Source organism: Falco cherrug, chromosome 4, assembly GCF_023634085.1.
Source record: "Falco cherrug isolate bFalChe1 chromosome 4, bFalChe1.pri, whole genome shotgun sequence".
NCBI lineage: Eukaryota > Metazoa > Chordata > Aves > Falconiformes > Falconidae > Falco > Falco cherrug.
In genome coordinates, this window is record NC_073700.1 from 48,258,141 (window position 1) to 48,280,259 (window position 22,119).

At 42.7% G+C, this 22,119-nt stretch overlaps 1 protein-coding gene across 4 annotated transcripts; it reads right to left on the reverse strand.

The window, feature by feature from the left end:
- Window positions 1-1,727: 1,727 nt before the first annotated feature.
- On the reverse strand, window positions 1,728-21,689 carry NFILZ (NFIL3 like basic leucine zipper). 4 transcript variants are annotated; one of them, XM_055710079.1, is made up of 3 exons: window positions 21,551-21,689; window positions 21,314-21,456; window positions 1,728-4,690 (listed from the first exon to the last, which is right to left on the reverse strand). In XM_055710079.1, the coding sequence occupies exons 2-3, from the start codon at window positions 21,349-21,351 to the stop codon at window positions 3,784-3,786; spliced, it is 945 nt and encodes a 314-aa protein (XP_055566054.1). In that variant the 5' UTR covers window positions 21,352-21,456; window positions 21,551-21,689; the 3' UTR covers window positions 1,728-3,783. The 4 variants fall into 4 exon arrangements, with proteins under 4 accessions (XP_055566054.1, XP_055566055.1, XP_055566053.1 ...); XM_055710080.1 differs by lacking the exon at window positions 21,551-21,689 and adding an exon at window positions 15,449-15,624 and having other exon boundaries at window positions 21,314-21,500; XM_055710078.1 differs by lacking the exon at window positions 21,551-21,689 and having other exon boundaries at window positions 21,314-21,510.
- Window positions 21,690-22,119: the final 430 nt, after the last annotated feature.

The following is a 22,119-nucleotide window of genomic DNA, read 5'->3' on the forward strand; positions in this document are numbered from 1 at the left end:
ATGCCAGCTGGTACTGAATTAGGCTGTTGCTTTTGACCTTCCCATTCTGGTAGACAGATAAAAAAATACCAGAATAGGTTTCCAAAGAGATACGGGAAATATCTTTCCCACATCCCACTCTTTGACACATGCACAGGTTTTTTTTATTTTATAACACTCACCCCAGTAATTAACTAGCTTGAAAACTACCTGATTCTACTTTGGAACAAGGGCTAGTTAATGAATTAGTTTCTAAGCCTGAGTAGGAGCCAAAATAGGTCAGCTCCCTTCCAGGCAAGCCTTGTAGCTTCATTTGAAACAATGAGTACAGCGGCTCTTATTTGACGATGTTACTAAATGCGCAACTTGGGGATAGGATAATTGTTAGAGATGGCTAGATCTCCTCCAGGTACCAGTAGGAAACTCTCTAGGACAAGCCAGCAAAGCAGAAATGCAAGATGCACCTGCATCTCCTCCAGGCGAGCAGCCCAGAGTGCAGGAAAACCAAAACCTGGAGCAAAAGAAATAGTGGTGAAGGGGTTGTAAGGTGTGAGATGAGCCAGGTATGGGGCCAGAGCTAGCTTCGTGTTCACCTGCTGCTTTGCCTGCTGCTGTTGTGCCCTTCTACTCCCTCGGCAGGGGGCTGGCAGCTTACACTGCTGCAAGCCCCAGCTCCAGGTTTGGCCCTCGGTTTGTGCAGCAGCAGGGACACAACAAACAGGATGTGTTACTCTTTTCTTCATTGCCTTTAGAGGAGCCGTGCCTGCTCCCCACGGGTGGTCACCTTTGGGCACCTGGGCGTTTAAACTTCTCAAGGTCGTCTCGCCCTGGTCCCCAGGCAGCAGGGCTGGGAGGGGAGGGGGGTCCTGGGGGCTATCTCCCTCCCTGCAAGCACTGAACCCATCCTATACAGCAGGGTGAGCTGACCTACCCCAGCACTGCTGCCATGGCCAGGCTGCTGCCTGCACCCATCACTCGCTCACAGCCGCTGGCTGCATCCTGAACCGGCTGCAGGCACAGGAGTCAGAGCAGGGCCCTGCAGAGCGGTGAGAAAGGCTGGTCCAGCAGCAACAGGGATGGGCAGGAGTAGGAAGGAGGCAATTTCTTCTAGTGAAATACTTTCTAAGCTGCCGTCTTGCTGTGGGCTGTCCCTACCTGTTCTGAGGGTGAGAGAGGACAGAGGGAATAGGACAGGAAATCGAACCACTTGTGGTTTCTTTTGATCTGAAAGCATCACTGTGTCAAGTTTCACACCTGAAGAGCATGGTTTCCCTGCATGCCAGTGAGTACAGTAGAGCTGCCCCCCTTGCACTGCAGCCTGGGGGCTCCTGCCTTGGCAGCTGCAAGCAGCAAGGTCTGCTTGTTTCTCTGCATTTATCTCAGGACGGAAGTGTGGGAGATGGACAGAATGTGGGGTCGACCCTTGTGGGGTATCACGATAAACAGTGGAGAGCTGCGTGTGATCCTCACCGCCCCAGGCCCCTCTGCCAGCATACAGGCAGCTGCAGGGGGAGTCTGTGGTGGAGAACTGAGGGTCCTGCTGTGAGAACATAGACACAGACAGGAGGAAAAGACATTTATGGACAGAGGAATCAGGAAGGTATATGTCCCACAGCTTGCTTAATCTGTGCCCTTCATCGCAGCTCCCTGCGCTGCTGCTGAGCAGGTCTTGACTCCACGCTGGCTGTTCCTGAGGAGGAAAGTTCAGTGCAGATACAGTCCCAAGAGAAAGGCCAATACACCTTCCACAGCATCTGGAAACAGAATTTTATTAGGCACAACATGTTGATATAGCTCCACGGTTCAGATGACCTTATGTACAGTTTCCATTAAGGGCCCTCTTTTCCAAACCATTTTGAGGGTTTATTACATCCCATGTCAGGTAGCATGGTTTGTCCTTTTACACAGTCTTATTATCAGTGCATTTCTTTATTAGCTATAAAATGATTTCTAGAAAAATACTCTTGACAATTGTCCTTATTCTCCAGAGCCTGAAATTTTTAGTGAGAACAGTATAACACAAAAAGGAACAGGGTAGTCCTGTGGGCAGCAGATGTGGTGAAGTGGAGACTCCCAGGCATCTGAGCTAGGAGGCTGAGCTCCCAGTGACATCTCTGGTTTCCAGTAGGGCTGAGCAGGCAATGCACTTTTTCTATCAGTAAGAACATGGTAGATTGCACGAAAATGGATGGCTGGGGGAGAAGAGAACAATTTGAAGTTGCTTGTTCTCTTTGAGAGATCTCCCATCAGATTGGACTGTATTTGTCCAACATGTCAAAAAAATGTTTAGGGCTGACAGACACAGAAACATGGGAACAGCATTAGCCTCTTTTCCCAGGAAAAAAGACAAAACATGAAAGGAGAACTGAGGACAGGAAAATATACCTGGAATCCATCTCTGAGAACTATCTTTGGTTTGTAAACTGAGGTAACTGAGGAACAGCATTCAGTGTGCTTTAGAGATCGCCACAAGGCTGCTGCTCACTGAGGCTCAGCTGGCTTTCAGCTCAATGTAGCTCAAGCTACCTCCTGGCTTCTGCTGAGCCCCGAGCTATGTGGCTGGCTGAGCTGAAGTTCTCCAGCTGCATCGCACCCACTCCACACTCACTGCTATGGCTGCAGTGCTGGCTTTCCCAAAGAATAAGCAGTCAGAATGCAGGATGGATAGGGAAAGTGTGCCAGCAGATACCCCAGGGAATACATACACTATGTGCAGCGTGCGGATAGGTAAAAGGAAGCAAAAATGCTTTAAAAGGGGAAAGAGGTTGAACTCAAATGCATTAGAGAAAATCAAACAAAGTCTGGAGGTCTGGAAAAGAGCCTGTCTCCTGAGACACAGGGCCCCTGTCACCAGGAACAGCTAGAAGCGATGTGGAGATGATGCTAGAAATTGCTTAGCACGGATATTCTTTGAATGCTTGGGGATGGAACAGAAGCGCCACATGAAAAACAAGGAACAGCTTGCCCAGCCTGGGCGCAGGTTTCCAGCGATGCTTTGCTGAAGCTTCCCAACACATCTCACTGTACAAATTCAGACGGAAGGGAGCATTTCCCATAGCCCAACTGACACTCATGTGGAGCCCTGGGAGGCAAGCAAGCTGGTAGCGTTATATCCATAAAGGGAACACACCTGCAGAATGTGGAACAACTAGGGAACACCTATGGAACAGCCCGTTCTGTTCCATCCAGTGATGCTGCACCCTCTGTGACAGCAGTTGTGAGTATTATATTCTTCTATTATTTCTGAGTGCTGCAAATGTGCCAGGCACTGAAACTCAACAGAAACCTTCAGTGCTAGGTGTCCGGTTCAGCGTCTTCAGCTTGCACAGTAAGGTAGAAAAGAAAAATGAGTTTCTCCAGTGCAAGTCCAGCACTGGGCCAGTTGAGATTTACCTTGATTAATATAAGCAGCCAGATGTTAACTGAGTTGCTCACTTGCACTTAAAACTGGTAAAATAATTTTTTAATCATTTTTAAAAATCCAAAATATTGAAATGCTTTCTACCCAGTTAACAATTTTGGTATAAATTGTCTTTTTGCCTTATTTTATATATTTTATAAGTAATTCATTTCAAAAAAAGGAAATGGTTCAGCCAACCCGGCTAAAGGTCAGAGAATGTTTTACAAAGGCAATTTCCAAATACAGAAATATCATTCGCAAAAATCCCTTATCATTTATGCAAAGCGGGGAAAATGACCTCACTCTTTGAAGCGTAAGACGTTTCCCTCCCACACCCTCCTTCCAAACCCTTCATGTCTTTGGAAGGTCTTGCACTGGCCCCAGCGGGCTTTTCCTCTGCCCGCTCAGTGTGAGTCCAGGCTACTCTCCTCCAAGCTGCTGAGGGCTTTGGTCTTAATTCGGAGCTTGTGAGGTAGGGCAGCAGAGCTTCGGCCCTTCAAATGATCTTCTGAAGGGCAGAGCAGACTGCATGGGGGTAGAGAAGAAGTTTTGGGTACTTGCTGCTCATCATCTTCATCTGAGACAGTTGTGCTGCTTTCTTTGCTCACCTCAGCTGGACTGGGGGAAGGGCACAAGAAGCAGGCACTGCCTGGCTCCATTTCCTGCAAATGGAAAGCATATTTGTCTGGGCAGTGGTAATTGAGGAACGGAGAGCAAACTGTGGATCTCTTGGGCTGCTGAAGGCCAGGTGTGTCTATGGCAGCTGGTTTTGAGTCACAGCCAAGGATGTTTCTGGAAGGGCCAAAGGTTTTGCAGGACGAGTCAGCTGGCTCCAGCACCTTTGGCACAAATGTCTTTGTGAAGAAGCAGGACTCCCCCACAAAGGGCTCTGCCTCGAGAAGTGGGGAGGCTTCTCTGTGCCCTCTGAAATAAACTCCCAGGAAGTCCTGGAGGGAATGGCCTGGGTAGATGCTGGTGTCTGGGCTGATGAGCCCAAAGCGCAGCTTCAGGGACAGCAGCTCTGTCCTGAGGATGGCGTTCTCCTCGCTGAGAGCAGCCAGCTGGCTCTCCATGGCAAAGTCATTGAGGCGCCTCTTCTCCCGTGAGCGCTTGGCTGCCTCGTTATTCTTGCGCCTCTTCTCCCAGTACATGTTGTCCTTCTTTTCATCCGGCATGAACTCCCGCTTGCGCCGGGGGGGACCGCTCACCTTGCCATGGAGGAACTTAGCCTTGCTCTGCTGAAGTGCAAGCTCGCTGACCGTGCTCAGTGGTGCCATGAAGTTTTCCATGGTTGTGAACACAGCCAGGGTTCTGCCAGAATTAGAACACAAAACCATGACCACTACAGGTGCTATTAATTAATTGTAGAATTGTAGAATCCTTTAGGTTGGAAAGACTTTTAAGATCATCAAATCCAACCGTTAACCTAATTAATATAGCCATATGATTGCTCTATCACTGTTGCAGTCATACCAGGATCACTGCGTACAGCACCATACACACACGGAACCTGAGGACAGCTTCTTCCGGCTATTTCTATCATTTTGGAACCACATCTTCACAATATTGCCAGCACATCAGTACACACGTCTCACCACTGTCAGCAAAGACGATCACAAGGTACCCCAAAACTGTATATGACTGAGCAGAGTTTAAAAGAACATATTTTGCTGACTCAGTGAATGCTCATAAACACTTTGCCTACCTAACTTAAATCAGGATAACAAAACCAGCTCTCACATACTACTTAACTCCTACTAATCTCAAACTGCCTTACAAAGGAAATGTCTCATTGCTTCTCTTTTACAGATAAGGAAGGCACAGGGAGAAGAACTGATTTACCTCAGCCACATACCTTAGTTAGCAGCTGAAGCAGGATTACAAACCTACTGCATATACTCAGTCCCCATTTTTTCCCAAAACCCCTGCTCCCACCCTGGAAAGCTGGATTTGATGAAGCCTGTGATTTTGATAGATTTGTAAGCAAATGTGGGTGAAGGCTGTGAAAGTGCTGTCTAGGAGCTTGCAAGTACTTGCACAGCAGGTGCTGAGCAGCAGCATGGCACCAAGTGTTGGCACAGAAGTGTCCATCTGAAGACAATGACCGTGGTACATTCCTGACTATGGGAAGAAGCTAGAGGGAAGACCAGTGATGCAGTCTAAGTTGTGAATTAAATTAATAAGTGATCAGACTGCAGACATCCCTATGTAAGCTACAAGCTTCCTGTAACCTAGTCATCTTCCAGGAAAGTCACATAGCCTCTGAGCAGCCTGGGAGGGATTGTCCTGGTTTAGTGTGAGTGTCTAGAAGGAGGCACCTGCATGTGGTCACCTCTGACACCCTCTGTACTTCATGGAGACCTAGTGTTGAAGCTTAGCATGGCATATCTTAACCTGAAGTAGTCACTTATACTTGATCAGCTGAGCTCCCTGGACTATTGTTTATTGACTGTAAGAAAGCCCAGAGTGACTAACTCTGATTTAGACCTTGCAGGCATCTTAGGTTGGGTGAGAGGAATCATGTCTTGTGAGATTAACTTATGTTTTGGGAAACTGCTTTGTAGAGTCAAGAGGAGACAGCTTGTTATGACAGCTCTACAGGATGGATAGGGAGGGAGCAGAGAAAGGATCCCACCCAGAAATGCTTCACTGCCAGAGTGCTCAGGACCTAGGTCCCATCTAACAGAAAGCTTGGCCAGAGAAACCAGCCAGCGCTGAGCCTAATAAGCCATCCGCTCTACACGATTACCCTAAAACGGTAAAGAAGGGCATAGGGCACAGTTGTTTCACTTTGATTAGTAACTAATGCACTGCAGCTTTGGTATCTGCCATGTTTCGATCCCCACAGCCCTTTCACAAGGCCCTTCATTTTAGCCTCATGACTATGTGACTGTTGGGACCCACAAAGACCAACACACAACCAGTGGCCACGACGCCCTCTGCACTGCCTGGCAGGCTGCAGTACACTTCACTAGCAATGCAATGCACTCACAGTTCACCACATAGTTAGAATAATGATAGTACCTGTTTATATAATTGCAAAGTGTTTTTCTGAGTCATGGTTCCTGGCAGGGCTGGTCAGTGTGTTCAGGGAGGAGGGCTGGCTGACATTTTCAGCTGAAAATGTTTCCCCTCCCCACCAAGAAAAAGAAAGTTTCAGGCTGAAAACCGACCAAACTCAGAGGTGATAAAATCAATATAACATCCAGAAGCCAAGCATTATTCAGTTTTTAGACAGAAATATTCAGTTTGAGCATATCTGGCTTTCAAACAGCTATTTAGGAATCAAATTAAATGGACACACTCAGAGCTACAGATGAGTGAGAAGTAAAACTCCTTTAGAAAACCTGGGCTATGTAAGTTCATGCTGTCAGAAGCTGTGAGCTTGTGAAAATCTGGCATGTGACCTTTCTGAAAATCAACACAGCTAATAATCAGTATGACTAATAGCCAACATTCTTGCTAAATTAATTTATTGCATGGCTGACATGAATTACTTTTTTCTTGATGACTGATAACCACCTAAATGCAAAAAGGGAAGATACAATTCGAAATCATTCAGGGCATCGCTTTGGGCAGGGACTGTACGTCCCTCTGAAGAGCATCTCTTCAATGAGAACATACAGAAACAGAAATGATGAAGGACCATGTTTGGGTGCTCCACTTGCTCCTTCGGAGCATTCACATCAACACTAATCAAAAGAGCTCACACATTGAAAAAAAAACTCAATTCCTAAACATTGTCCAGTTGTAATTTGTGTCTAAATGTTTTGAAAATTTCCAGCGTTCTTTGCTTTCCAAGTTTCATGTAGAAGACCACATTTGAATGGTCTAGTTTTCCAAGAGTGACTAGTGATTTCTTAAGAATCCAACTCATAAATCACAAAAAGGGGAAAATTTTGGAAGCCAAGTACTCTGTTTTCTTTCATAGCTCTTTCTGAGAATCAGATCCCTTTTTAAGGTGTCTCAAGCTAGCACCCAAGAAATGAGGCATAAAAGATCATCAGAAGATTTTGAAAAACACTGTGAGAATGGATGTAAAGGTGTTCCATCATATACACAAACGTTTACATAAATACTACACAGCAGAAATGTGAACACTTAGCCTCAAAATGCTAATCTTCTGTAGAAGCTATTTGATTAAATATTCTGCTGCCTGCAGATAAAATATCACCTAGTTATTTTTACAGATTTAGAGACCTTTAGTATTGGCAGGTTGTCATCAACTGTGATCTCTGCACGATGCAGACCTGCAAAACTGACACATCCACATCTATTCACTATCTGAATTTGTTCAGCGTGACCAATTTTATTTTGGTTTGAATCAGGACAAGTTCCGTTAAAGTAGTCTCTGTCCAAATCAGTGTGATTTTGTGATTAAATGCATTTGGAATGCATTTATTTTAATTTAGCCATAAGTCTTTGAGAACTCAAACAGTATGCAAAGGTGCTGAGAGTAACTAAAGACCAAAACACAGAATGTCCTTTAGCATAATTATGTCTGGGGTAATTCCTCCAGCTTTTGATGAAAATTACTTCTGATCTCAAAGCATCAAAGGGAGAATTTCAATGAGTGTACCTGTGGTTTCTGACAGCGTCAAGAGGCAGAAATACGCTATTGTTTCAGGGCTTAATCACTTACCAGGAATTTTTCAGGTTAGTATTTGACATGACTTCTTTGTTGAATGAGTCAAAGATCAACAGGTGGCTTTTTCACTGTGTAAACTCATCACCCACACCTGGCAAAGTAGTTTATTTTCTCCCTGTCCTCTTGCTCCTGGTGCCTGTCATAAGGAGATCCTCTAAGAAGTTTCAAGATTACTGTCACCAACATTCACTGCCCCAATATAGCTGGGAAGCATGAGAAATAAAAGGGACCCAAAATAAGCATCTGTGAGACAGAACAAAAAAGTAAGGAAGAACCTGAACCCTTCTTTCCAGCAAACTCATTCCATCACATTCATTTAACCTTTCCCACATTTGTTTGATCTTTCACACTCTAATCCATTGTGCCAAGGGGGGAATTTCCCTTAGATCCCAACTTAATGGTGCATGAATTGAAGCAGATGAAAGTGAAATAGCGAGAAGGGAGAGCTGAGTCCAGGAGAAGAGGCAGGAGTCAAACCTGAGGGAGGGCACATTTACACTTACTTGAAGGTGGGGAAGGTTTGGAAGGAGATTGAGTACAAAGTGGAAGACAGAGGAAGTTCTTATCGGAGGCAGGATCTGGCCTTTTAAGGGCAAGGAATGAAGATTTAGCTGGGCCAATACGTGAAAACATCAAGGTTTAGGTCACAGAGTCTTAACTCTACCTGTTATTTATATCTGCAGGCCACAAAGTCGCACATATACCCACACAGTATTTGTCTTAGGACTCTTCATGAGAGCAGACTAGCAATCAAGTGCACAAGGTGACACATCGCTTGTACCCACAAGGATGAATGGAAAGATTAATATTAGCAATGACAGTAGAACTGTTTTGGTCAAGTGCATTATACAACCAATATTTCCTAAGGTGCATTGATACCCGTTGTTTCTGCAGCTATAAAAGTAGAACACAATTACTAACATCTGGCCAGAATATCAGAATACAGAATAATACATGTTCTGTATTATCTGTATCCTGAACAGAAGAGAAAGCACCAAAAACATTGTAAAATGATGTTGTTCTTTCATTTTTTGCCTCTGATTTATACCAAATCTGCTGGTTCTGTTCAGGCAAAGCATCTTTCCAAAGCCCTACTTCTCTAGAGAGCAAGCTTTGAACTTTTCCAGTCCATTACCTTTCTGAGCACGCAGAAAGCAAGCCATGCTTTTATGTAAAGACTGCTAAATACACGAAGATGTGCAACAAAAACTATCCTTACCACTTCTACAATGCATCTGATCAGGTGTGAAAGGCTAAATGTGTAGTGTCCTAGTTTAATGACGATGTTAAAGCATTTACACCTCTCTGAAAAGGAGGGCATGTTCTTCTGAGGTTTATCTATGTGAACTCTATCTACCTGGTCTAAAGATCCTCATTTCTGGTAAAACTGCTTTCCTTCCACTAACAGAAGACCATGTTAGGGCTTAGGCTTCAGAGATTTGGTTCAGACCTATCTCCCCTTCTTTCTCTTATCTCCCCCCTGAGCAGCAGATCAGAACAGACTGATGAATTGTACTTTCCAGCAGGTTGTACAAAGCCCTTCAGGAAAAACTTGTATCTAACAGGAACTGATTCACTGCAGATCTACCAGACGATATATGCTTTCCTTTAATCAAAACACACTGCTTCATAAAACAGCTGGTGAATCTCACTTTTCTGTGATTGGAAGTCAAGACCTTGACCCTCAGATCATTCTTTTTCCAAGGATGTAGCAAAATTAGCATAGATCCTGCAAAGGGCAAGCAGAACACCCATAGATTCAGAACAGCTTCTGTAAACAAAAATGTTACCTCACTATTTCTCAAGAATAAAGAACATACTGGTATTATCAGGCGGTGGATTTAAAAGAAACAAAACGAAGCACATCTTCGTACAACATAAAATGAAAATTTGGAGTTCATTGCCTTAGAATAATGTAGTCATCAAAAATAAAAAAGGAATCACCACAAATATTAGGCCAAAGATCAGGCCAGGTAGAATCTTAAGCTGACTCAGTTTGACCATTCCTATGTCCAAAAATACTGTGTGAATTTGACTATTAAAAATATTTTGAGCTGAGAGAACACAACTGAGAGAAGGATTCCTAACTAAAACCACAGGAATGGAAGCCCAAACATAAATCTACGTGTATTTTAATTAAATAGGAAAAATCAATGTAATACAGAAGTGCATAGAGTGACTTGGCATATCTTCCCTGTGTTAGAGATTTCTTTTCCTTACTCTGAAGTGAAAAGGGTTGATTTGCTGTGGTATTCCCGTCACGTTGAATCAGAATATCTCAGAGTGGAAGGGGCACATAAGGATCATTGAGTCTGACTCCCTTCTCCTTGCAGGACTACCTAAAAGTAAGCCATATGACAGGCACAGATTTCATCACATACTGTATACTTGATTTTCAATAAAACTTTAAACAAATGAAAGGAAGAAAGCATCCAAATATTTTTCATAAAACATGTAATTCCATTATGAAATTAACTACCCTACAGACAATTTTTGCATCAAACTTCTATTGCCAGCCTCCTTATCACACTTCTTTCAGTACACATATAAGTAAGAGCCAATCCATGGAAAATCACTGGAGTTTACCTGTCTTAATTAAACCAGGAACTGAATTTAGGATTTAAGGAGTTTAAATCAACACAAAGTCTGAGCCAAGCTACCCTTGCTTTACGCTAATATAAAGGAGCTTGATAGCTGCCTATTTTTTCACTCTGAAATTAAATCGTCCTAAACTAAATCATAACTCAGCTGTTAATCTCAAGCCGCTCTAGCGCATCGGTATCTAATCCACAGGAGTTACTCAGAATTTACACTGATAAATTGAGATAATAAACAGGCCCAGTGAGCATGACATGATTTATAACAGAAACCTCTTGAAAACTTCTACCAGGAACACTGCGCTGTACGAACAGTGCAAGTTCCTTAGTAAACAACTTTCAGTCCTTGCTGCTGCTTCTTTACCTTAGTAATAATAAGAAGAAAAGTCCTGTGGTTTAGTAGTATCTTACAATACTCTTTAAACCTATTGGCCTACTTAAGATAAAAGAACATCACTCTAATTACTCATACTAGTGAGTATTTCACATTCATGCTAAAGCAGTGATTAACTGGTGCTACTGAGGAACGGGGCTTACTCACTCACTGCATCTGAATGGGAAATAGCATGGTCTATTGATTACAGCAGGCAGAAAAGGAGGAAACTGAGCAGACCTTAATGACCTGTATGCCTGAACGCCAGGACAGCTACTTCTGTGGCTGCTACTGATGGAAGAATTGCACTTGCTAGTGAAGAGTTAAACTAAAATTCAAAGCAAAACTGACTCAGAAACAGCTATGGTATGCCAAAGTCACAATTTTGCCATGTGTCTATTTTGAAAACACTCAAATGATTGTTGGCTCAGGGTTGCTGCAAGTCTGTTCAATGTATTGCAGTGCCTTTACAGACAGATTTTCAAAATCAAACATTTTCACCATCGGGCCAGATTTTCTAAAGTCTGGTTTCCACTGAAGCTTTGCACTCATTTGGGTACCTGTTTGAAAATCAGATTCCAAGACCCCATAAGGATTCTCTGGAGTGGATCACTTTTGAAACCTGGCTACAACCACAGATGCTGTACTCCTGAAAATCAAGTTTTTCTCTACAGATTCAGAATCTAAAAGATATATTGAACTTTCTGGTGTACTAAAATTGTAGGATCAAAGATATTAAACCACAGCCCCTGCAGCCTAATCACAACAGGTTGTTAGTTAGAGGCTTGGTGGGACTAGTTTTATCTTTTGGTCTTGAGGTATGAGACTTCAAACCATGCGAACCTTCCCCAAATTACCAAACCCCCCACAGCAGAACTGCTGGGTGTTGCAGCTTGTAAACTGTATCAGCCTTCCTTGATTCCTCAGTCCTTGTGGTCAAAGCCTACACTGCTGAGGCTGCACTGCTTATCGTAACTAAGCCTGAAAACCAGCTCATGTATTATTTGGACCAAACTGACCTCTACATTTTACTGTGGGTTTACAACAGACTGGAAATGTACTGCAAAACCCTTAGAACCCCAAAGTTACTAGGGATTCTTTGCAAGTGACCAAGTTTTTCATTTCTTGGTCTGCAAATGCTTCCATGTGTACTGTTAATGAATAACAGAAATCTTCGTGGTGTTCACTACATTTGGCTTGCCTCTGCACCCAAGAAAGATGTCCCCATCACATCATACTCAACATAAGATACTTCATAAGCACTTTTTTTTTTCTCTGGGAAAGGACTATAAAGAAATCCTTTTTCTTCCTCTGTTTTATTTCATACTTTGGGTTGAAAGTATTGACTTTGCAGTAGATTATGCGTGACAGGGATAATTTAGTTGAATTCTGTAATACTGGAATTGGAAACTCAAGTCTTACAGCTGAAAATGCAAAACAGTTAAGACCTTAGTATTTTCAGATAATTTTTGCTGATTATTTTTAAACAGCTAAAACTTTCCTTGGAAAGTTGACTGTATCTGAAAAATAGTCTGAATACTACTCAGTATTTTACAAACATTTTTAATTGTCTTGTTCCGTCAGTTTCAGCACCTACTTGGTGGACCCTGCTCCAGGAACACATAAAGCACAAAAAACTGAATTGTTCTTTTTCCCCTTGCCATTTCTCCACTGCACAGTGCAGGGCAGCACAGAGACATCTGAATTCAGATGCAATGATGCTGAGACAGACTGAAATTCCCCCAAGCTAACTAATGCAAACAAGCTCAGTTTGGCCATGCCACCATGACCAGACTACATTTACTACTGAAGCTGGCTTATGGACAGCACACTTAGACCATACTGTATCAGATCTGTGTCATATTATTTATAGAAAAGCAGTAAATAACACAGAAAACCATTATGCTATGCAGCAGCGTAGATAGCAGGCATGAGCCTGTTAATTCTTGCGCATGGATATTTTAAGTGGCCACTTCTGGTCCGCTGTGCTAACAGGAATCAGCAAGGTGTGGCTGCATTTACCTTGGTGTAACTCAGCAGTAAGTCTTTTCCAGTCACTAGATCTTCACTCACACGACTGATGGAAGAAGAAGAGAACTAGCCCAGGAACTGACACGTCTGGCTCTGGTTGAACAAGCAGAAGGATGCTTGTGCACAGCAGTCTGTGCAGCCCTGCATCCGCTCCCCACCTCCCTCTGCCTACCCAGAGGGCTGGAAAATTCCATCTAGTTCATACCGAATCTGACAAAAACTGCTGTCGTAATAGTTTGGGTTTTTTTAAAGTAAAGCTTGATTCACAAAGATAAAGCTTATAATTATCTGAAGGTTACCCCAGATGTTACAGTGATGCCTCATCATGAGGAAGAAGTGAGAGGCGGTCTAGACACAAAGGTAAGTCCCTTCCTCCCTGTAGTATAAGCATCATTGCAGGCTATGCATCCCATGAGACCTACGCATCTCTATAAAATTAAGCAGAGGCTAAGGGCTTTTTCTGAGGCCAGAAATGCTGGCTTAAGCAGTGCTGCTATTGACAGTAGCAAGTCAGTGGCTTTCTGTCTTGGAAATTAGAAGTCAAGAACCACCAGGGAAGAACTGAACACATGTCTAATCTCTCCTGGATGCAGTCATCCATGGTTAGTAGGTCTTGAGGGCACATGAAATCCCTGTTTTAAAAATGGAGTGGAATCATTTGCAAATGACAAACTCCCCTGCTGTGTAGAAGCTGCAAAGCTGCAACTGTCACAAAGTTCCTGAAAATACTTTGAGGGGAAAAGTGTAATAAATCCTGATAAAAGCAAGGATCTCTACCCCTCATTTTCAAAATCCATTTCCCAGCAAACACCAATCATCAGGAAACACAGCTTTTTGGTATTCCTCATTCCTTTCTTTATATTTTCATATAGCTGTTTCAAAACACCCAACCAAAAATATTTTGTTCAATCAGTAAAACCTCCAGTACCTGCTTCATTCCCCATTCTCCTGCTCATTGTGTGGTCACTTACATCAGCAGCTGCAAATTATTCCTTATTTAGGAAACTGAATTAAGCCCTCAGCTTATTGCTGACATAGAGACACACATACGCACTAGAACCCCATGGAGTTTTGCTAACCCAGCAGTGCTGTCATTCAGATTCTAGCTCTAAGAAATTATTTTGTGTTAAGTAGACAATCTGAAGCCAAGTTCTCCCATTCTTTCTCCCAGTCTTTTCCTGCTCCCAGCTCTAGCACAAACACTTCCAGAATCAGGATTGATCATAGCATCCCATTTACAAAAGTTTTTTCGGAACCTAAATAAAACCCATCTCATTGCTTACCCTCCTGTTTCAGAACAAGAAACTGATGACCACACTAAGATCTATAGAAATATTTAACAGATCAGGAGTGGAGCATGTTAAGGACCATAAAGTTCACATGGCACCTTTCTCATTGTTTTCTGGCAGGAAGACTCCCATCCTTGTGTTCTTTCACAGAACTCCTGTCAAAGGACCCGATGCTCTCTAAAAGCTTTCCTTTTTCTTTTGAAAGGAAGGAAATCATCACTGTTGGCTTCTCTTGAAGGCTGCCAAGCCTCCTCAACTCATGCGTATGGTGCAAAGGGCACTCCTGCAGAGCGTGACCACATCTCTCATTCATTAATTGTTAATATCAAGATTTTCTGTCAGAGATTTCCCTTTCACTCTGCTATCACAGGAAATAAACGAAACTTTTGAAGATTTTACAAGGCAGAGTCATGCATCAGCCACTTCTGCCTGAGTTTCTATAATACACAGAACTGGTGACGATCCACTTGTACTAAAGATGAAACTCCTAATTTCAGTCCCAAATCATTGAGTTTCTCTATGCCCAAAGTAACAGGATGCTTATCAGTGCTTTATCAGATTCAATATACTTCTGGGTAGCTAAAGTGAAACACTTATGTAAATTCACATGGTCCAGTCCTAGAAATAATTTTTCCAGATTCAAACTGATTGCTGTAGTTTCCTTTTTAAATCATGAGAAAATAAGATAAGGCACTAATTTAGGACTTGCGTTCTGTCTGAAACTACACTAATGTAAAATCTGGAGTACCTCCACTAATGCAGCACTTACTCCAGATTTCTTCCAAAGCGGTAGAAATCAGCAGCCAGACTGTAACAGTCTTTACAGAAACCAGCAAAAGACAGTGAACTATCTCTTCCACCCTTTGGGTTATTCCTTGCAATATTTAATATTCACAGTACACTTTTAGTAGATGGAAGCAGGGGGAATTTCTGCCTAAACCGCTTGACTCCACAAGAAAATAAAGATACTGCTCCTTCTCAAAACATGAAGCTAAATTCTGCTGTTAACCGCATCTTACCTGACCCTCTGCTATTAATTGTATCTTATCTGACTTACTGGACAGGTTTGAGAAAAGAGGGAGCCATGACCTTGGCACAGATTTCAGCTAGAACACACATCAGTTTACTCACCAAAACGTTTGCACTTGCTAGAGCTCTTAGGTTGGAGAGATCCCCAGAAGCACAGCACCAGTCCTCAACTCCCCGAAGACCAGAACCCAGGGGGCACTTCACTCCCCCAACCGCCGCCGCCACATTGACATTGTAGCACGCTAACAGCACGCGTCAAACCAATTCCACACAATAACCTAGCCAGGAAGCAGAGAACAACACTGCAGCCAGGGGAAACTGTGAGGCCAATTACAAGGAGTGAGAAAGGCTAAACAGCAAAAACTGGATTGTGCTCTAGAGTCTTGTGTTTAGTGAAAAAGTCAGCTCAGGAATCGCCAGGATGAAGCTGGGTCCTTGGGCTGTTGCTTGCCGGTGGACAGATGTTTTGGAGTCACTCAGGCACAAAATCCTGAAGATTAATAAGACTTTCCTAAAGTCTGCTCTTTTCCTGAAAGCCTCTGCTAGCTGAAGTTAACGCATTAGGCAGGAGCCTCAGCTTTCGATTACAGAAAAATGTGTTTAGCTCTTGCAGATGCAGAGGGTTAAAAATGTAACATTAAAGAGTCTTAAAACCAAGAAAAACAGAAAGCTTCCCTTCAACAACAACAAAAAACCCCACAAAGAAACCAAAACAAAACCAAAAATTCTTCACATTTTGATTTTACCACTCAACATCACTTGAATTCAGGGGTTTTTTTTAAATCATATAGTTATTTACTATATGATTATTATATAGATATGATTATTATATATATATGAATAGTTATTTACTGTCACACTGTCTTTAAATCAAAAGCAATTCTGGCTACTAATTATTTTCAATATTATACACAGAAGGGATTTAAAAACAATCATCTTTTTTAAAACCTCCACACCTCATCTATAAAATAGTTTTGGAGTGTAGCTACTTGAGTGTTTCAGCTACACTGACATGACAAGACCAATGCCTTGTTCTCTCCCACCCCACTAGAAAGGATGCAACAAACTGGAATTTCACATTTTACACTGCTCAGACCAATATACTCACAAGATTTTGCATGTGAGGTGCCAAACCTGCTCTCAGGCATCATCACTATCTTTCGATGGGAGAAGCAAACCTGCTGCTCACATCCAAATTCTGCTATGTAGGTATTAGCTATACAGAGCAGACAAAATGGTTTTGCTGTGAATGTAAAAAAAATACAAAATGGTATTGCTCTCTCTGAAGCTGTAGTTTTGATCTTTTTACACTGTCTGCATGACTTTTTTTCCTCTATTTATTTATATGCCTGAATTCCTTCTTCAGGTGCAAAGTGCAGCTCATGTTGGAATGCTCTGCAAGAGTTCTTTCCATGGATGAACTGAACAGCTGCAAAGCTGTTACTAGAGGATCAAGGGAAAGCATTCTGGTTTTATCACAATTTAAATGTTTCAGGATAGTTAACCATTTTCTCTTGTAAGGAATTGATCAATGGCAACATGAAAATACCTTTTTGAAATTACATTTTGCTGGGTAAATTTGAAGTAGAAGTTGTTTAGAAGCCTTTTGAGTTTTCCTAAAAAGATCTTCCTTTATTTTTTAGTCAAAATTATTTACAGTGGAGTTCTTTGAAAAACAGTTTTAGGGTCACTAATATGTTGGGTTTTGAGTGTAGTCTCTCGAAAAAAAACACTCAGTTGTAATCTATAAGGTCTAAAAATACTGAAGGGCTGATTTCCTTTCCCATCTTTGTAGTTCTTATACACTGTCAAACAATATGGATGCACATTATTATATACAATATGTTATTTTAAATTTGCTCAAATAAAGAGTACACCTTATGGACTGGTTGCTTCTGATAGACCAATCTGCTTCCTACAATCTGTAATGACAAAAAATACAATTTGCAAAAGCAATTGAAGAAATCTTACTCCCATTCTCAAAAAAAAAAAAAAATCAAAACCTAAAACCTGTGAAACTTGGGAGCAAAATCTACAAAGAACATGACCAGAATGTGGTGTTGTGTCAGTAACAATTTCCTGTAGCTACCACTACCATTTTCTAAAGCAGTTTGGAGATGTGCATATCTAAACCACACTGAAATTTAATGAGCCCTCTCAATCTGGTGAGCTGAAAATGCAAACTGCCTTAAAAAGCAAAAACTCCCAGAGCCAAATGGGAATGAAGGTGAGCTGGAGTGTCAGGTACAAGGGTTGGATAGCTGGGGAATAGGCATCAAAAGGTTTGGAGGCAATAGCATGAACTGTTAAAGAAAATCAGAAAAAGTTAAAGCTGGTGCTTTTAAATCCTCTTGTAAACCTCATCAAAGTGCCCTGCTAAATGCTCAAATCCAAGGAGATTTTGCAAATTTGACTTTTAAGGGGAAAAAAATGCATCATTTCATTTCGCAGCTAAGTAGGCACATACCGCTGGCATTCGACATCACTGCATGTGAGAGTTCCTCCCACAGTCTTATTTATCTAATGACATAACTTTTCAGCTAATTTAATTTAAGATCTTCAGAAAGGGGTTTTTAGCATGCATTTGATGTACTGTTAATATGTGTCTGCTAGCAACAACAAGATTCGGTAGCTGGAACTGTATGTTATATTGCTTATATAAATAACCAAGTGATTATGAAGAGCAGATTGAGGTGTGGCAGATTTGCAACATCCAGATAGATATGCATCTCTGTCATATGAGACTCGCTAGCTTTTTCAACAACTGTACACTGTATCATTAACTTGCATTTTATATCTATAATCTTGACACTTGTGTAGAAGGGGAAATTTGGTTAATTCCACAGAAGTCAGGATGGCAGTTTCATTTTCTTTTGCGTATTGGCTTTTCTCTCTTGAGCTTTCATCGCATATGATTTGTGATGACTAGAAAGTACACAAAGAATATTGGGTTTAACATAAATGATAGAGCAAAGAAAGGGCCATCACTATATTGCCACGTTGCTACATCGCTACAGCGACCACGAAGCGTTTGAGTGCACCATGATTTTTGTGCGGTAAGGGATGCACAGTGTGTCCAGGGGAGTCGATTACTCCAAGGCAGCAGGACCTCTTTGCAGGAGTAATTCTCAAGGCCTTTTGACAGCACATTCCCAATTCTCCTTCATTTTAATTAATGGTAACAACATTAACGCGAAACTCTGGGGATACTTTTGCCAGCAGGGGAGGAAATGCTGTGTTTTTGAGTTCACTGGAAGCCAGCAGAAAAAGTGGCTTCAGGGCACAGCCTTTGGTTTTGTGCTTACTGACCATGCAGTAGTGTTCAGCCCTGGCTGCAGATTTCTGTGCCACTTTAAAGTACCAAACCCAAAGACTGCCTCTGAAGTGGAGGTTGCTGAATCCTCCAAGTTCATTACTGTGATGTTTATCACTCTCCGCAATTAATATAATGAAAATATTTAATGAGGTATTTTCTTCACTGTAAAATTCATTGTTTTGCTGAAGCAAAATAAGGACAATGAGCCTTGGGCAGAAAAGGGGGGATTAAATACACCTTCTCATCATATAAAAATTACACTACAGCTCTCAGGTTTAAAATTCCAAACGAAAACTATTTCAGCACAAGCTTCAGAAATATCACACAATAATTTTACACCTTCCTCCAGGTATAGTAAATAAGTACCACCTGCCTTTATACAAATCCTGCGTGCCTTTGGAATAGTTTTCTCTGTCTCTCTCTCAAACTTGCTACAGAAGGGGAAGTCTGAGAGGGAGAGGGGGAAATGACAACAACCCCTCCCCATCTTTGAAATTAGATGTGAAAGGTTTTTCAAAGTAAGAGAGGAAAAGGCTTGTCCCCAGAAACTTTGTAAACTGAAAAAAACATGTTACAAGCTGAGCAATGATAGAAAGAAACAAACAGTCCTACATGGTGTTAATAATTTTTACAGTTTGCAACGTTTGGATCATTTGTATTTTCTATCTTGCTTGTTAGTGCTTCTGATATTGTTAAGGGACTGTCCTGGGTTTGGCTGGGATAATTTTCTTTTAAGTAGCTGGTACAATGCTGTGTTTTGGATCTAGTATGACAATATTGTGGATAACACACTGATGTTTTTAGCTGTTGCTAGGTAATGTTTATACTAAGTCAAGGACTTTTCAGTTTCTCAGGCCTCAGGAAATTGGGAGGAGACACAGCCAGGACAGCTGCTCCGAACTAGCCAAAGGGCTATTCTGTACCATAGGACATCGTGCTGAGTATGTAAACTGGGGGGTGGGGGTGTCCAGGGCCTGTTGATCGCTGCTTGGGGACTGGTGGGGCATTGATCAGCAGGTGATGAGCAATTGTACTGTGCATCACTTATGGGTTTTTTCCCTTTTGGATTTTATTCCTGTCTCCCTCTCATCATCATCATCATTATATTTTAATTATTAAAGTTTTCTCATCTCAACCCACAAGTTTTACCTTTTTTCCTGAATTTCCTCCCCATCCCTCTGTGGGGGGAGACTGAGAGAGTAGCTGATTAGTCGCCAGCTGGGATGAAACCACAACAGGGACATAGTGAAGGGCATATACATCAATATCTTCCTCATACAGAGCAAGGAAAGAGAAAGCCAGTTTTCAAAGGTTATGTTTTTGAACAGACTTTGACCTAAAGGATGAGGATTTCAAAAGAGGTTTGCACCTGGGAACTCCAACACACTAAAAAACTGGCCAAAAGTGTCATAGGAGAAATTTAGACTAGGGAAGGAGAGGATGAGGAGACAGGGAGATGAAAGCAAAAGGCTTGAAGCGCATACAGACCAGCTGGAGCAAAACAGGTTGTGCTTTTAGTTCAAGTGCACTAGCTTAGGAAATTCACAGCAGAGTTTGTTATGGTTAAAAGATAAAAGTTGAGCAAAAACCAATACCATACAGGGACCTCCATGACAGTTGTTCTTGGCCTAGGGAATCATTCACTCCATACTAGCCACTAGTATCACTAAGGCCAACTGCCTTTCCCAGCCTTGTCAACTCCACAAGCAAAGCTTTGTGCAGAGACATGCAAAGGACATGCAAAGGGTGGGAGCCACCAGCAGAAGGTTCTTTCCAAGGAAGCCATCTTCCTACTGTGGCTTCTCCACGGAGATGGTGCCAACTCCTCACTTCAGGGCTGCAAATCCAGCACCTTATATTCACTATGTTATTATCAAGCTCTACTGCTGTGCTGGCTGCTGTACAGACAGCAGGTGATGCTCTAGAAACAAAAATCTGCCCAAAGCAGAAATAAATTCTTCCTTAGTGTCACAGTCAGGCATGTGCAAGTGCATGTTGGTGTTTCTGATGTGAAGAGGAGATTGAACCAAAATAAACACACAGGAAAGAACAGGCAACAAAAATGTCCAACTTCAACAACTAGGCAAACATAGTAGAAGCATACCATAAGTATAACCACATCCCTCACTTTCCTTGAGGATGGGAAGAGAAATTAGGGAGGCAGATATCAGGCATTGCAATATGGTGAGTGTGTGTGCATCCCTGTGTGTGTCAGCAGGTATGGCACTCAGGAGTGCTGAATGTCAGAAGTTTAGAGAAAGAGATAATTCAGGGACAGATGGGAGGAAGCACAGATTGCATAGAGATAACATATAGGGGAAAGAGAGAAAGAAAGGAAGGAGGAAAAAGAAAAAAGGAAAAAGGGAAAGAAAAAAGAAGGAAGAAAAGAGATGTAAAAAGGAAAAAAGATTTAAGAAAAAAATCAATTAAAGAAAAAAGATGAAAAAAACCAAAGGAAAATAAAGATGGAAAAAGAAAAAAGACAGCAATTTTCATGCCAAAAGCTGTCACTTTTCAGGAAAGCTAGCAGAGGTCTAGGGACAAGAACAGAAATGCTTTTCTGGTAGGGCATCACTGCTGCCTTTGCCCCACAACACCTGAAAAAGCCCCAATGCCGTGAACTCCCTCTCACCATCCTGTCCAGGACTTACCTTGCAGGTTGGATGTGACACCCAGAGTCATCTGGCATCAGCTCCTCACCCAAGAGCCACACAGGCAGGGTTCGAGGGAGAGAATGACAACTGACTCCTCTTCTGCTGAACACTGCCTCACCGCACGCCTGCTTGTGACAGCCCTGCACGGAGAGACATGTTAATGGGTCAGTGAGGATTCTAATTTTGGAGTTTTGTGTTTGGGGTTGGTTTTTTGGTTTGGTTTTTTTTTGTTACTTTTTTGCATAACCAGGTCCCAGGAAAGCTGGAGTCATGTCATGATTACGCAAGAGGTGGTGACACTCGGTGGCAGAGCCAGCAGCATCACCGGGGGTCAGGTGGCCCCTGCCAGCAACACAGCTGCTTTCGAGCTTCCTGTTAGAATTTACACCAAAAAAGCACATCATCCCCGACAGTGGCAGAGAGGGGGTGGCCTCTCAGCCGAGCTTGAAGTTTATAAAGCTGTTGGAGGTGTTGAGTCACTCAGAAAGTCAGGGGATGGGTGCCGTGCCTGGCCAAGCCGAGGGAGGGGGGAGCTGGCTGCGGCCTGAGGCCATGGCAGGGCCCCATGGGCAGCGGTGTGACACAAGAGGGCTGGGCGGGTGCAGCCAGATAAATCTTCCTTGAAACCAAAGGCGGTAAGGCACAAATGAATAGGGAGATTAAGGGCTGCGCCCCCCGCCCCGCCTCCCCCCTCAACTCGAGGCAGCCCTGGCAGAACCCTCCTCCCGCCAGGCCCCCCTGCAGAAGCCACCCGCTCGCCCCACCGCGCCCCTTCCTCCAGCCTCTCCCACCTCTGCGTTTGC

Coding starts and splice junctions, on each gene's coding strand:
- NFILZ (XM_055710079.1), bottom strand. CDS start 21,351: ATGCCAGATGACTCTGGGTGTCACATCCAACCTGCAAG. Junction 4,691..21,313: donor TGTCACATCCAACCTGCAAG/GTAAGTCCTGGA, acceptor TAATTCTGGCAG/AACCCTGGCTGTGTTCACAA.